General features: G+C 43.3%; 1 protein-coding gene across 4 annotated transcripts in view; it reads right to left on the bottom strand.

Annotated features, from left to right (window-relative positions):
• Positions 1 to 17021, bottom strand: part of ARHGAP24 (Rho GTPase activating protein 24) — a 408313-nt gene that overhangs the window by 268864 nt on the left and 122428 nt on the right. For all 4 annotated transcript variants that reach the window (XR_014515543.1, XM_083458713.1, XM_083458714.1 and 1 more), the window contains one exon: positions 13238 to 13437. Coding sequence is in view for 3 of the 4 variants with exons in the window: in XM_083458713.1 (XP_083314839.1) it covers positions 13238 to 13437 (200 nt within the window). In the remaining variant the exon portion in view is untranslated. The remainder of the gene's footprint in view (positions 1 to 13237; positions 13438 to 17021) is intronic.

The raw sequence follows: 17021 nt of genomic DNA, 5'->3' as shown, positions 1-17021 counted from the left end.
CATAGGGAAAAAATTATGCCAGTTACTACACCTGTAATGGAAGCTTATATAACACCAAGCATTCTGTTGTATAATGCTCAGACGTTGGCATACAAAATAATTCAGTGCATGACACTTATGAGAATGTAAGCGGAGGGAGAAGATTGTTCTGAAAGGGTGCCCTTTGCAGAACAGGGGCTCAAATTCTCCATGGAAACTTGCATCATAGAGAGAATGAAATGATACAAGTCAACCTATTCCCCCCCCCCCATATTACCTGAGCTTAGAGAAAGAATAGAGTATAAGGAACTTATTATGTTGAGCCCAATTCAGTTTTAATTTCCAGAAGAACCATCATACCATCACAATAAAGATTTAGTAGCAGAGCTAAAGCAATGTACACACACACATCTCCATCCCTGAAGTGTTACGTGAAAGGTTACATGCTGTCAGGAGCAGGTGTCAGGAGTAAATCACATGGAATAAGTGAAGGTAACTCTTTTATTAAAAGAAACAAGGCAGCTCAGGAGGCCAGGCCTAGAGAGCACAACAACTCTTCCCAGTAGAACTTGCCCCTATGGGGCAGAACTTGCCCCTCATCAAGCTGCCTAAACTTCCTTCTCCTCTTGGGTGCTTCCCAAGCAATCTGAAACTACGCTGGCATGGCTGTCTTTGCACTTCCCACTTCATACCTCTCCTGGTCCTAGGAGACCAGGGACAAGGGGAGCTTATTGCAGCAGGAGGGAGAGACCCCCTGGCTTCTTCACCAGCCTGACTCACCTCTGCCTCTTGGCCTCCCTCCTCCCCTGCTTCAGCTTCTACTTCTGGTTCTGTACTGCTCTCTGCCACAGACTCTTCCTGCTCACTAAACCATTACCTCTTCAGCTTCTGACACCTCTTCCTCCCAGTCTGCTCCTTCTTCTCCCTCTGGCTACGCATCATCATCCCACCACCGACCCCCAGGCTCTGAGCCTTCTTCCTTTTTGCTTCCCCAGCTGGTTCCTCCCACCATTCCTCTGTGTCCAGCCAGTCCATGACATGTACATACACAGAAGAAGAGGAACTAGGGGACAAGTAGGGGTTCTACATACACCAATGATGAAATAAAATTGAGGATATGATTTGATCATTACCCTCAGACACTCCTCAGAGCTGTTACTTCACACACACCCTTTAGATGTTTTCACCTGCCTACAATTTGTCCTTGAACTCTTGCTTGCCTTGATGTAGGATAGAAAGGAGTGTGAGTGTGTGTGTGTGTGTGTGTGTAAACTACCTTTGCTGATGTTCCCTCTACAACTAGCATTTGGCCTTCAGAAACGAATGTGGTCCTCACGCTGAACATGTCTCCCACCCCTGCTTTTTGGAGATAGACTCAGCGTGTAATCAATTCCACCCAAATTTAATCAAGAATTTGCAGGGCGGGGGCATTCTAATGGTTTCTCTATATAGGAAAACACGGGGTTTTCTTGAAGACCAGTTCAGAGATGGATTTGCAACAGGCATTCGATTCGCCTTCAAATCCTGAGCCAGTCTGTCTAGAATGACAAAATGAAATGAGTTGATATAGGGCACATGTCTAAACAACGACAAACAAAGGGCTGTCGCGCCTTTAGGTTGACAGAACATCACTGTCAGAGCGAGGGCTGAATAAAATGCTCCCTGCTGATTAAGAAGGACTCACTAAGCACCTTAGAACCAATTATGCATTTTGAGAGGAAATCAAAGTGGATAATGCTTAGTTTTAGGGCTGACCAATGTGACCAATGGGCAAGCTAAGGAAGCAACTCGCCAGGCACAAAAAACGCTATTACTGCTAGTGACTGGGAAGAAGGCTTCAGTGCTTTGAACAAGGCGTTGGTAGTTCAGGGGTAGAGCATTGGCTATGCATGCAGAAGGCCAGAAATTTCCAGGTAGGGCTGGGGGGAAACTCCTCTTTGAAATCATGGAGAGCCACAGCCAGTTGGTGTTAAGCAGGGGCAATGGGCATTTTTGGTTCCAAGAGCCAGATCTTCATCTGTTCCCATCCTGTGGCCCACCTTTGGCAGGTGAGTGGGGCAAACCACCTGTCCATCACGTGACACCATTATGATGTCACACGATTGACAGGTGGCTTGTCCCCCTCATCAAAATTTGTTGTGCAGGTGCCCAATAGTCAGCTGTCTGTAAGGCGCTTGGGAATTGGTGTGCAAGGGGCATTTGTACCTGATGCTTCCCTGTTGGGATATTGCCGGGAAGACGGGGGCATCAGGCAGGCCCCCAGCTGGCTCCAGCCACTGGCCGGCAGCCGGTCTCCCTTGGAACAGCATCAAATAGCGACATGAGCCTCAGATACTATTAGAGACTCGTGTACGCTCTGTCAGCAGAGTGTGTAAATCATCTCATAGCAGAATAGGTGCACAAAGAGATGTGCAAGCATAATGTACATCATTTTATTCAGCATAGTTCCGGAACAAAGAAAACATGTCTGCTTCCCTTCGTCTCCAGCAAAACAGCACTAACACAAAAGCTATATACAAACAGAAGTTCCCAGCTAGTGCTGGAAGTAAACAGGCATGTGACACGCAACAGCCTGTTCCCTTTTACGGTGGAACGGAACTATAACCTAACATTCCCAAAACTGGCACAAAGGCTGGCAAAGCATTTCTTTCTCCCCTTCCTTATGCAGCAATGCCTACCTGCCCCCCATAAGGCTGAGGATGCCTGTTCCTAGCAGCAATCAGGTGTGCACAGCAAAGCTGATCAGGATTTCAACCCCACTTCTCAACTGTCAAGTGAGGGGGCCTGCTTTAGCTGCAGGCACTTGTTCCCTCCTGGCATCTGGCATCCGCAGCCAACACAGAATTGAACCTGCTCATCAGCTGACATCACAACTGGCATCTGTAGGCTCGTTTCTGCATGCGCTCAGAGACCTCGCTCTTATCCTTCATCCAAGCAAGCAAGAAGCATTATCGAAATCCAAGGATACAGTTCAGACAGGCAAAAGCATTCAAAGACATTGTGAAACGAGGCTGGTGTGGAGCTAGGCTTGAGGAGAGGAGAGAAATGGCTGAGGAGAGGCATGTGGTCTGAGGAGAGTTTCTAGGGCACTAGACAGGCCTGAGATCCCTGGCCCTGTTCTTCTGAATGCGTGGAAGCTGGAGGGGGCAGGTGGAATCCTGCACCCCTTTTGTGCACCCTGTCGCTCTGGATTCTGATGGTGAGAAGAGAGCTTGTGTTTTGTATTATCAGGCTTGCTTCTTTCGTAAATGGAAATGCATTCACCGGTCTCCTGTTGATGTGTTGTAAATACATTTCTCCAGACTGATTTCAGACATAGCTGATCATCACCTTCTCACCCGCCAGGGCAAACGACAGGGGGCCTCGCTTTCAGCTTGCATTGCCCAGTAACATAACAGCCTCTAATACGAATCAGCTGTCAAGACAACTGTTTACTAGGCTAGGATAATAATCGAAGGAAATAACTTGATAGCAGTACAAACAGGAAGGCTGATGCTCCTGGGTGCTGGTTTTGGAATACAAATATAGCATTAAAGTTTAATTAGAAGAGAAGGGGAATTCAGCAGTCCTGGTTTCTGCCTGTAGCAGCAGCAAGGCAGCCAAACTACAGGAGACCATGATGTGGCAGTTTCCATTTACAGTGTAGCCGACCATGGAGAGATCAAATACATCCATAATCCCTCGCAGCTGCAGTCAACATGCAAAGGGAAAAAAATGTGCCCTCATTCCAAGCAGCTATAAATTGAACATTAGGGATTGCCATGGCTGCAGCAATTCATTTATCTGGCCTGCCTGGTGTAGGTAAACATTTAACATCAACACCAAGTGCGGAAGACCTGGCTTGATGCTCCAGAAAGGCTAACTCAATTTTCATACTTTGTTCAGAAATGTCATTTTCTTCTAGCAGGCCTCTCAGGCAATTGCTCATTTCAAGCTCTCTTTCTCTCTCTCTCTCAGAAAGCAAATCATCTTTCCCACCACCTTGTCCCTTTAAGCACTGTACTCTTTTCGATATTAAAAGGGGATAAGCTAATCCCGACAAAATGCCCCGAAGAAGATTTATTATGACTACATTCTCTTTGCCTTCCATGAATGAAAAAGATTGCTTCAGGAGCGATGACATTAATATGCAACATCCTCTCTCTATGACCGAACACCAAAAGGCATGAAGAGGTTTTTGCCTTTATTTCTTTTATTCCAAAGCTAATTTACTCTGCACATTATGTGGCTCTTAAGAGCTGTCAATCAAGATTCCCATTCTCCTTGCTAACTGGAATTCTATGACTAGCCTTCATTCTTTTCCCTTCAAAGTAAAGCAGGGCACGTACTGTTCTCTACAGTTCAGGTAAGGAATCAGGAACTTGGTGGTCCAACAACATCTGGAAGATCACAACTCTCCATCACCCACAACAACCATGGTCAATAGACAGGGATGATGGGGGTTCAATAACATCTGGAGGGTAACAGATTCCCCATCCCAGTCTTGTTCACTTGTACCATATTTGGCTGCGGCCCCATCAGGTCATAGAGGAGCCATTTAAGATTGTACCTGAGCCCAGATTTCAATTGTGTTTTCTCCATCCTAAGGCTGCCAAACGAGAAAGATCTTCACTCATTTCTAAACAGTGAGCAGAGACAGAGATTCCGGTGGGTCTCAACTGGAAGTGCTTTAGAAAGCAAATGGCAAAGGCCCAGTATCCTACCTTCAGTCCTTAGGACACAAGAGTCAGAATCAAACCTCTCATTCTATTCTTAATAAACTGGGAGAAGATATTGCTCTGATATTTATTTCTGGCCATAAGCTATGTAGGACTTTATAGGTGACATTTAGCACCCTGAATAGTGACAGGAGAGGTATTTGATTCAGTTAACATCTAAAAACAAACTGAGCGAATTTCACAGTTTCTGAAACAAGACAAGAACTGAAAAACTGTCATCCTTCAAAATTTGCATTTCTCTGACTTTTGCAATGCATATTTCTAACGAAGTAATGTGTACAGAAAAGCATATGCTAGGGAAAGTGCATAAAATGCACATTTAAGTGAAAATAGCATACAAAGTTCATAATATGGGGGGGATTGTTTGCAAAAATGTATGTATTAGGCAAAATTGCATGTGTATATATTAAGATCGATCCCCACTGAAATACTGGCAAAGTTTCCTGAGGACTTGCTTTTTTAAAAAATAATAATAATAATAATAATCAGAAGCTAATGTGGAAATGTGGAGAAATGAAAATTCAAAAAGCAAGAAGCTGAAATTGACAAATCCCTAGCCCTGAATCATGCAGGAAATGCACATGAATTTCCAAAGGCGCCACATGCTCATTCTGGCTAGTGCTCTCCCCTGAAGTGACCTTGCCCTTCCTGATTGTGTTTGGAGCTTTCAGAATCGTAGCACACCTGGGTAGAGCAGAGCTTGACCTTGAAGCCAGGTGCATGGTGAAGCAGCCACACATCTCTCTCAACATGTGACCAGCTGTAACATGTGCAACCACTTCCTGACGTTCGTGTTTAGTGATATAACGTGGCCTTCAACCATACGTGGTTTCATTCCAAGTACAAATGGAGTGGAGATGGAAGCAAAATTCTCTTTTGAGAAACATGCTTCTTCTTTAAAAATAAAAATAAATGACATGTTGGAAGCTGAATGTCCCACTCCACCCCTATCTTTTGATTCAGAATGTTTCCAGAAATAGGAATTCACTTTCAATAGCAGATAGATGATCTAAATCTGAAACGGGTCTCTGGCTTGTGTGCTGTATGTTGAACTTGACCTTGCATTTCTGGGAGAGCAATGTCTTCCTTCAACTGCTTTTATGCACAGAGTCAAAAGTCATGGGGGGAAATGGATTACAAGATAAACATTCAAAGAGGAGAAGTGACTAGAATAAGAAAAAGAACCAGCAGGTTTGCAATTGCAGGCAATCAGCTCCATTTGTGACCTTCGGCAAATGTTCTGAGCTCTACTATTCATACATACAAACTGTTGCTTCATTTATCACAGTGAATGGGGGGGGGGGTTTCAATTATATTTTTTCACCAGAGTCAAGGAGGCAACAGATCTTTCAAGGAAACTTGCTGAACTACTGCTTTATTCAGTAGTTCTTATTGAGAATATTATTATTAAACAGTTCATAATTTGTGTGTCATCTGGAGGCAATCCCATGCATGCTTACCTAAGAGTAAGCTCCATAGAACACAGTGGGGCTTATCTCCATGTAGACATAGTTGGAATTGCTATGTGAAGTAGGTTAGGCTAACCATTATCTTCTTCATGCCTAAGCAAGAATTCAGACCAGAAATCCCTCATGTCCCAACCCAGTATTCTGCACAATACACCACCAAGGCTGTCAGGTGGGTTAGTAGGAATATTGATTGTTTGCAACATGGGAAGAGGGTTCCATTGACTTGTTCATGCCAAGCTGAAAGCCCATGGGCAAGGCTGAAGGGGACTGATCTGCAGGAGAAGCTGCCCAGTGACAGAAGAAAGGTATCAAGGCTTAAGTGTGTGGCTTGGCATGGCTTGGCTGTTCAGGACCAAGGAAAGCTCCCAGAAACAGCAGACGTTGGTTTGATAATACTTAGACTTCATCTGAGCTCCTAAACAGCGAAGTAGGCAGCTGAGTCTTCTACCCTCAGCCCTCTGTTGAATACGAGCAAGACTTGAACCTGTGAACTTTAATGGATTTCCAGATGGCCTGTTATTGAGCATTCATTCCAATTTGTTTGCAGGGGAGATAAGATCAGGTTGGCTACTTAATGAGCATCCATTCTAATAGTTTGCAAAGAGGTTAGGTGATGTTGTGTCAAATCATGTGTTATCCCACACTTTCCCCCCTCACAGAACTACAATTTCCAGAATTCCTTGGGAGGAAGGATTGCTTGATAGACCTCTCTCTGTGGGGAGACTAGGGCTTTCCCAAGAACTCTTAGAGCCCTTAACAAATGACAGCTCCTAAGATTATTTTGGGGGAAGCCATGACTGTCTAAAGTGGTGTGATGCTGCTTTAAAATGTGTGGATGTTGCTAAAACTTTCACCTGAAGTTTTGCTCAGTCGACTAAAAAGTATAATTATCTTATGGGTACAAGTAAGTTTCGCCTTCCTGCCATGAAAAAAGTAGCAGCTTTTGGGGGAGGTGTTAATTGAGTAAAATGGTACAGAGGGGAGATGTTTAAACCCCTTTCCTGAACACACACCCCATCCTCTAGGAGGCAGAAGATTCAAATTACAGGTCTCCTGTTTCATTGAGCCCTGGGGGTGCAATCTGATGTACACTTGCCTGTCAGTAAGTCCCACAGTATACAATGGAACTTTCATATACATTCCTATATATATATGTGTGTGTGTGTGTGTGTGTGTGTGTGTGTGTGTATGTATGTATATTTTCATATATATATATCTACAAGAAAGCTTATTTTCTGTGCCCTCCTATAATTAGGGCTGCTAGGGATTTCCCCATCTATCCAGCTCCATTTTGATTCATGTAATTAATGTAATTATCACATTAATTTCTATTTTACAGATCCATTAGAAGTTTTAAATTATTTTAATTAAAACTCAGCTGAACTCTGGTGGTTGTTCCCCATTAACTCCTAACAGATGTCTTAAATGGACTTGTCTGCTAATGAATTTTTTACGCAAATTAGATTAGATGGAAAGTGCATGTTTTGCCAAAATGAGGCGCTTGTAAAACCTGCTTTGTACCTAAAAGGCAGGCTCCTCGCATAAGGACATCTGGTGAACTGCAGATTAATTTTAGGAGCAGATTATGCACTTTTAATCAACAGTGGGCTCAAGTCACCAATGTAACATTCGGATGTGGCATTTAAGTACCATAACAATCACAGCGCTTTGGAACTGAACATCCCTTCAGAGGCTTTGTCGCACAATTTTTATGCACCCATCCAAATTTAAGCCTGTGGGGCTTTTTAATGCTACTGTAAACTGAATGTGAATTGTACCGAGTCCAAGATTACTCTGCTTCCCGGGGTTTGGATTTTTAACCATTTCAGAGGAGCTCTTAGAAACCTACATAGGTAAGAACTGCAAGGAATCATAGATGGAAGCTGAAGCTAGTAAGTAAACTTTGCACAACGAGATTTTGAAAAAAAAAATAGGGGCATTACACATTGTCAAAGAAAATGGTTGATTCTTCAAAGTGGGAATTATTAGACCAAGGCCTGGTTCACGTATGTCCATCACACATATGATGCATAGTTTGAATTCATGCCTACAAGAGGCAGTGATGGTCAGCGCAGTGCAAAAACACTGGCGGAGCTGACCCAGAGCTCCCAATGGTCCGTTTGCACCACACCAGCTTGGGCACCTCCCCTCTTTGACACAGTATGCAGTGGTGGCACTGGGCGAGGGATTTGGGGCATAATACCGTATTGGCCCGAATATGATGCACCTTTAAAATTGGGGGGGGGGGGGAGAGAAAAAACACCCAAATACAAGCCGCTCCATTTCTCGCTGCTTCTGGCTGCAGACTGGGGGGAGAGCTGAATGTGTTGCCGGTGGCCTTTCCAATTCCTCGCTCTCTCCCTTCCCAGCCTTGGAGGAGGAGGAGAGGACAGGGGACTACACGTGGGGCAGGCACTGCTTTGCCACGCTCCTGGCGCTGTTTGCCCCACGCTCCTGGCTGCATACCGTAAGGTTGCAAATATAAGCCATACTTTAAGTTTTCACGGTCAGAATTTGGAGGGAAAGAGAAGCTTATATTCAGGGCAATACAGTATTCATCTTTCTGACTGGGAAAGGTTATGGAAAACAGATTTAATTTTTTTGGCATGTTGTACACTGAAAGAGAATTATATGAAAATGATGTATAAGTGGTATCTGACTCCTACTAAATTAGCAAAAATGTATAAGACAAGTACAAATATTTGTTGGAAATGTAAAGAACAAGAAGGTACCTTTTATCATATGTGGTGGACGTGTAAGGTAACTAAACTGATAATTAACGAATTGGAAAAAATGTTTAAAATAACCTTTATAAAGCATTTTTTTTTATTAGGAATTGTAGGTACCGAGATTCCAAAGGAACAGAAAAGACTTTTTATGTATGCAATGATGGTTGTATGGATGCTACTAGCCCAGAGATGGAAAGGAGATAAAGTCCCTACCACAGAAGAATGGCAAACTAAGCTGTTGGACTATGCCGAAATGGCAAAACTGACCGGAAGGCTCAGGAACCAAGAAGACCAAAGTTTTAAGAAAGAATGGGAAAGATTTCTAATTTATTTAAGAGACCACTGTAAGCAAATGAAAACATTAGCAGGATTTTAACAACACTTGTAAGGTAACAAATACATCGGATACTATGGAGAGATTTAAAATAGGGATGATTAAATGATATGCAGTTGAAAAAGATGGCAATAGGACCCATGGAAGGGATGGAGGGAAGTCTTGAGATTCAGAAGAATCTCTAAACCTGAGTATGTATTTGATATTGTTATAATTTCACACTTGTAAAATCAAATAAAAATTACTTACAAAGAGTACGCAGTGATGGCATGGGCAAGTGAGCACTGCTGCCCACCCCACAATCCATTACTAATTAGAGAGCAGAGAAGTAAAATGGTTGCTAACATGTGTGAGAGCCACACCTACATTCCTCCTTCACGCCAAGAGCATTTGTTCTTGTGCAGCTCTTCTCTTAAGCAACTGCAAAAACTCTCTGTGTGAACATTCATCCTGGAAGTATTTTAGAAATGGCCACAAGAATGCATCGTTGCGTGGCGGTGGCACCACTGCCCGTCTCCTCCTAGCTCTAAAATCGAGACACTGCCTACCCAGACACATTGGGAAGCTGCCTGTTTCAGTCAACAACAAAGCCGCGAGTGGGAAATGCCTGCTAGTCAACGGCAGTCAAACAACGGTTGCATTGTGAAACTTTTAGGGCGCTGAATGTTGGTCAATGTCTTTGGCTGGACGCTTGACCTTCAAAGCTGGCACATGGACAAAAGACAAACAACCTCAGAGAGGGATACACAACTATAAGATGACCCAGGATGCTAAGAATGGATCGTTTCCCATGTGGATAAAGAAAAATGAATTGGAACCCATTCTTATCACGGCATTCATTCTAGAATTGACTTGCATTCATTTGCTCTTTTATATTAGCAGCTTTCTTACCGCTCTCTCTCTGCAGCAAGAAAGCAAACACTGTTTATAACCTTACCTGCTTCTTCAATAGATCACACTTTTGCTTAGCAGTCCTCAAGAGACCTCAAGGACAGGAGGAAAGAGAGAGCTCCTCTCTGACCAATAAACAGCACATGAGCTGTGGGGAGTCTCTTGTGTTTAGTAATATTAAAGCATTATCATTCTTGGCTATGCAAGGGGCGGGAGGGTTGGCACAGTGCAACCCTCCCAGAGCTGTGCACACTCCCCTTGTATGTCTGTATGTTTCACAGAGGAGGGTCTGGTACCAAATTCTGAACTTCATTCAAGATAGGGATGTAGAAGCTGCGGCCTCCCAGATGCTGTTGGATAACAGTTCCCATCATCCCTGGTTATTGGTCATGCTGGCCAGGGCTGACTGGAGCTAGAGTCTAGCATGTGGAGGGCCACAGGTTCCCTGTACTTGATTTAAGAATGCCTGGCTTTTTCATCATAGTAAAGAACAGCTTGTAAAGCATTAAGCAGCCCCGGATTTAGGGCAATACAGGTGGCTCCACAGCTCAGACGCAGTAAGCCAAGGGGGCACAAAATAATAATAATGAAGATGATAAAATCTATATTTATACAGGCACCTACTCAAAGTTAGGGAGTACCAAATTTTGTCCTTGCTCAAGGCACCATATTATCATCATGATCAAACCTTTGTTCTTAAATGTAAACTATGAATTGATCTCTGCCAGCGGTTCCTAATAATATTTTATTTATATCCCGCCCTCCCCAGCCGAAGCCAGGCTCAGAGCGGCGAACAACAGTAAAATGATACAACATTCTAAAATCATTTCATTATAAAATCAGTTCAAATCAGATTAATGGCAACCATTGGGCTAGAGTTCTGTGAGGATTGCCAAAGGAGGGGTTCAGGCTGTGCCCTGGCCAAAGGCCTGGTGGAACAGCTCCATATTGCAGGCCCTGCAGAAAGATGTTAAGTCCCGCAGGGCCCTAGTCTCTTGTGACAGAGCGTTCCACCAGATTGGAGCCACAGCTGAAAAAGCCCTGGCTCTGGTTGAGACCAGCCTAACCTCTCTGTGGCCCGGGACCTCCAAGGTGTTTTTGTTTGAAGACCATAAGGTCCTCCGTGGGACATACCAGGAGAGGTGGTCCCATAGGTAAGAGGGTCCTAGGCCATATAGGGCTTTAAAGGTTAAAACCAGCACGTAGATCAACTCTGCATCCCCAAATGGAAACCAGAGTTAGAGGTCATACATTTTCCATTATTGGGGAATAATCAGGAGCTCACCAAGTTAGTGGCTAAATATCTTCATCTGGTTTTTTGGTCATCGAAACACATTGCAGACCTCTGATCTCCCTCGAGACTTAGAGCTGTAATGTTAGACCAAAATCTGCCCCTGCATTAAGGCAATGGTTGCTGGAGAATGGGGGAGACATCCAACCTTCCAGACCAGTTAGCAAAGAATCATGACTCCTTCAGCTCCTTCTTGAACTTCTCTGAAATCTATATTTTGCACTAATAAAATAAATGCCCAACTTCCTTCTCACTATTATTTAGGAAGCAACACATAACCACATCACCCCCACTTATAAGAAATTTCTACATTTTCTTTTTCCTTTCTTGCTTCTTTGACTTGAGACCACTGTGCACAGTGGTAGAAGATTTTGGAGTTTTATGATGAAGATGTACAGTGGTACCTCTGGTTGTGAACGGGATCCATTCCGAAGCCCCATTCGCAAAATGAGCAGAACGCAACCTGCGTCTGCGAGTGCGCGGGTCGCAATTTGCCACTTCTGCGCATGCGCGTTACATCATTTTGAGCATCTGTGCATGCGCGAGCAACAAAACCCAGAAGTAACCCCTTCCGGTACTTCCGGGTTGCCGCAAGACGCAACCTGAAAAGATTTAACCTGAAGCAAACGTAACAAGAGGTATGACTGTAAAATGATAAATCTTACACTGGACATTGGCACAGAAGCTCTCTGTGACAGACTCCCAACTTCCTTCTCTGATGGAACTCCATACCAAAACGCTCTGGGTGGGCTGGACCAAAGGAGAGGGTGGGTCAGCTCCCTCTCTCTTACAAAGCCAAATGCTTTCACATCACAATCAGGTTGGTAGCCATCCTTGTGCCTGGAGCATATACAGTGGTGCCTCGCAAGACGAAAAGAATCCGTTCTGTGATTCTCTTCGTCTAGCGTTTTTTTCGTCTTGCGAAGCAAGCCCATTGACGGATTAGCGGATTAGCGCTATTAGCGCTATTAGCGCTATTAGCGCTATTAGCGGCTTTTAGCGGCTTATCTGCTGATTGGATCAGCTGATAAGTGGCTTAGCGGCTTAGAAAAGGGGGGGAAGGAAAAAAACACCGCAGGAACTCGCAAGGCATTGTCATCTTGCGAAGCAAGCCCATAGGAAATTCGTTTTGCGAAGCACCTCCAAAACAGAAAACTCTTTCGTCTAGCGAGTTTTCCTTCTTGCGAGGCATTCGTCTTGAGGGGCACCACTGTAACAGCTCAAACAAGTTTCCGCCCCTTTCCTGTTGGTCCCTGTGATGATCACACAGGGTCCCTGGACGTTTAATGGTCTATTGGTCCCTGTTCCACCACTGTGCTCGCTTCCCCACTGACATCAACCAGTTATTCTCTGGTAAAACACTGAGTCCAGTCAGTTGTTAAAAGTGAAACAAAAAAACAAGAAGTTTATTTTACAAACATTAACAAGTTTATGGTTTCTCAGATAATCTTCCTGTCAGTATCTTAACTTTAGCTTCTTTACCAGCCTATACCTTCCTAATACCTTCTGACTGATTATCTCAACTGTTTGACTGACTCCTCTTAACATATTCTCTCACTCTCTCACACCAGACTAGCCCAAGCCACAGACTTATCTTCTCTGTCTCTTCTAACTCCAGACTGACTTCTCAACAACTCTAACTCCTTCTAACTAACCTTATACAAGTTAACTCTGCCCCCTGGGTTCCCATTGGTTAGTCATTTTACAATTAGTTAACCCTTTCCCTATGAACCCAGTATGATGTCACACACATAGGAGGGCAAACGCCACAGTCCCTTATTGCCCACCCATCTACCTCACCTTGCACCCTCTTGCTTTGTACTTACCAAGGGTTTGGTTTCGTCCTCATCTTTGAAGTAATAGAGCTGCTCCCCTTTAAGAACGAACCAGCGGGTGTGCCAAGTCTTCACAAAGCCTCCTTGCTTCCTCAGCCACCCACACTTAATGGCAACATGCCGCCCTTGGTTCAGCTGGGGACTCTCTGCAGAGCCATTGTGCTCTTCCATAATGAGGCTGGCAGACTCTCCTAGTTAGGGAAGAAGGAGGGGAGGTGGGAAAGAAGCTTTATTAGCTCAACTTCCATCACTTGTTAACAAACAGCAACAACACATCTTGTTGGAAGATTCAGGGAAAATAAAAGAAAGGACTTCTTCAACGCAGTGCAAAACTAAACTACGGACCTTGCTCCCCCAGGAGACAGGGGTGGCCCCCAGCTTGTATGTCTTTAAAAGAGGATTAGACAAATTAATAGCCGACCGGGCTATCAATGGCTACTAGCCATAATGGCTATGCTCTGCCTCCACCGTTGGAGAAAGCAATGCTTCTGAATGCCAGTTACTGGATACCACAAGGCTGTTTGTAAAAAAACCAATGAAAGTCACAGAACAACGTTTATTTACATATTAGAAATAAATGAATCAAGAGGATCGCAGGGCCAGAGACATGCTTGGAGAGATAAAATAGAGATACAGAAATATGAAAACATCGATGAGAGATGAGAGGCAGGACAGAGATACACTTCAAAATTCAGACTGTGGGAAGCCGTAAATTTAAGATTATAATTTGGAAGACTATTTGATTTTTTTCTATTTTAGTTTTTTATTTTATTGGATTGTGATTTGATATATTAATTGGATGTTTTTATTGGAAAATTAATAAACACTCAAACAAAACAAAAAATAAAGAAATCAAATGAAGACGAGAGGTCAACATTTCCTTAGGCCTGTCCAGATCATATAATTATTTTATTTTAAATTGGGGAAGGAGACTCATGTGCACCTTCAAAGATGTGATGAAACAGAAGGCTGATTCTTCTTTATATATATATATATATATAAGGTTAAACAGGAGGCAATGGTTAGTTGAATACGTGTTTATTTTTCAGCAAAGCCCATGGTCCTTTTGGAGGACTGCTTGGCATCCTTGATCTCTTACAATTAGAGCAAGCTTTGGTGTGCTTGTCTGCGCCCCAAGTCCAAGCTGCAAGGTTTCTCTCTTAGGGTGGCCATGTATCCTTCTTTGCAGAGAACAGCCCTCTCTTTGAATGGCTCACCAATCAAGTTGAGTTTATAAGGAACCACAAGAAAGCAGAATGTGGGCGATGAAGTTGCCCGTCAACAATTGTCCTGTTATATTTTCAAGTTTGAATGGATGGTTTTATTGTTTTAAGGTATGTTGGATTATTTTTCTGTTTCTGTATTTTACCACTTTGATGGGTTTATGCTGTGAAGTGGTCTATACATTTTAATCGTGATAATAAAAATGATCATCAGCATCAACATCATCATCATCACTATGCAGACACACAGGCCACTTTTTTGCAGTCTCCCCTGTCTACTTCTACTGAATTCTAGTATTTTTCCCCCTAAAAGTTTATTTATACATAATGCATTTTTATGCCATTCCACGGTGTCTTTAAAGGATGCATTCCCTCTCTTTTCTTGGTGTGATGTATAATGTCTGTCTGTTCTTGAAGAAGGAAGGTTTTTGAACTTGCACTAACTCCTGCTGCTTCTCGGATGGCAAGCTGGAAGGTCATGTGATGAGAGAGAGAGAGAGAGAGAGAGAGAGAGAGAGAGAGAGAGAGAGAGATTGAGAGAGAGCCCCTCCATACCCATGGAAATGGAGGGGACAACACAGTAGCCTTGGCAGGTCTATGCACAATAGACTCCTGTGTATGTTGAGGGAAGCTTTCACGGAGGGCGGAAACAAATTCTGGGACGCCTGGGAGCACGCAGCAAACATCTGTGAAATACTTTTAGTTCAGGAAGCCAGACTAAATTAAGAGGCTGATGGTGGAAATGAAACCAGACACAATTCAGATGTGTAATGGACTTTTTGTGTGTGTGTGTCAAAACTCAAAGTCTCCAGATAGGACATGAATCTTCTTGGCTGCTTTTGCATCTTTGGCCTATGATCACCTGGACACACATCAAGGACAAATGCTTCATTGCTGCTTAAGAAGCTGAATAACAACAACAAAAGATTTGGCTTTGATTTTGATTTTAGGTTGCACGGACCTGAAAAGAAATCAAGATGCAGAAACGGTGTCCCCAAAAGTTCCAGAAACTGACCCTTGTAGGAGCAGCAAAAGACAGTGCATATTTAAAGTCCCCATCCCATTTGTGACTAGGCTAAGGTGCTAAGCTATCTAGTCTCCTTGCCTTAATAAAGGTTTTGACTGCTGCAAAAGCATAAGGAAAGCAAGGCTGGCAAAAAAAAAAAGTTGAATGCCCTTCACTTTAATAATTCACGTATTTTGTAGCTGTGAATTGTTAAAATTAGGGGCATCCATTTATACTTGCAAAATACATGTATATATATTTATGCTGGGAAGCAGCAAGCGATAGGTTTCGAGGCAGGAAATTAAGTTGTTCAGTGACTTATGGGTGGATTTTGTTTCCTCAGTTAGAAATCTTATCTAGGCAGAAAACTTTACTGCAGGTTTGGTGATAAGGCTTAATACCAGGGATGCAGAACCTATGGTTCTCCAGACCATCTTGGACTCCAACTCCCATCAGTCCTCATGACTGATTGTCAAGGATGATGGGACTCTGGAGGGCCATAGGTTCCCTGTCCTTGGTTAGGGAATTTTGTGAAAGTGAAATGTAATAAACTGAAAAATTCTTTCAACAGCCTAATACTTAAATAATGTTCTGCATTCAAAAACACAAACAGCTGGTCAACATTATTTAGTCCAGTTAAGTACCACTATATAGTGGCAGCAGCCACTATTTATTTCCCCCACTAGTCTTGTGCCTGGTTTATCTGATTTCATCATCTTCACCATGGCCAAGTTATCTATTACTTTTGAAAACATTTCCTAAACCAAACCAAATGTTTCACAAACCTGAGCAGAAGCAACTAGCAATTACTTTGATGCATTGCAAGGCAGTATTGAAAGTTTGGGCCCCAATGAAGCACGGCGAAGACCTGCTTGTTCCAAGAACTTCAATTTAATTATATCTTCTAAAGGATAAGCCACCAGATATTCTTTCTAATGAGACTGGTGAAGGCAGTCTTTGAAACTATATAAAACCTCCACACCCACCCACACCCCAGTATCGGCTTCCACAATAAATAATGTCCTAATACAAGTTAAGCTCCTGATTTAAACACATTCGATTGCAAAGGCTGTTTTATACTTCAGGTTTGAGTGTTACATGAGAGCAGTGAAACTAATTCTGAAGATGTTCTTCCCCTTATGCATAAGCATGTGCTAGAGCAGGCCTGAGCAATGACAAACCTAGACAGCATTCTAGACAGCATCTTAAAAAGCAGAGGCATCACCTTGCCAACAAAGGTCCGTATTGTTAAAGCTATGGTTTTCCCAGTAGTGATGTACGGAAGTAAGAGCTGGACCATAAAGAAGGCTGATTGCCGAAGAATTGATGCTTTTGAATTATGGTGCTGGAGGAGACATTGAGAGTCCCATGGACTGCAAGAAGATCAAACCTCTCCATTCTTAAGGAAATCAGCCCCGAGTGCTCACTGGAAGGACAGATCCTGAAGCTGAGGCTCCAATACTTTGGCCACCTCATGAGAAGAGAAGACTCCCTGGAAAAGACCCTGATGTTGGGAAAGATGGAGGGCACAAGGAGAAGGGGACGA

The sequence above is a fragment of the Podarcis liolepis genome (genome assembly GCF_965112155.1).
Source record: "Podarcis liolepis genome assembly, chromosome: 9".
Classification (NCBI taxonomy): domain Eukaryota; kingdom Metazoa; phylum Chordata; class Lepidosauria; order Squamata; family Lacertidae; genus Podarcis; species Podarcis liolepis.
Note: the sequence above shows the minus strand (reverse complement) of the source record. Positions and strands in the feature narration are given on the sequence as shown.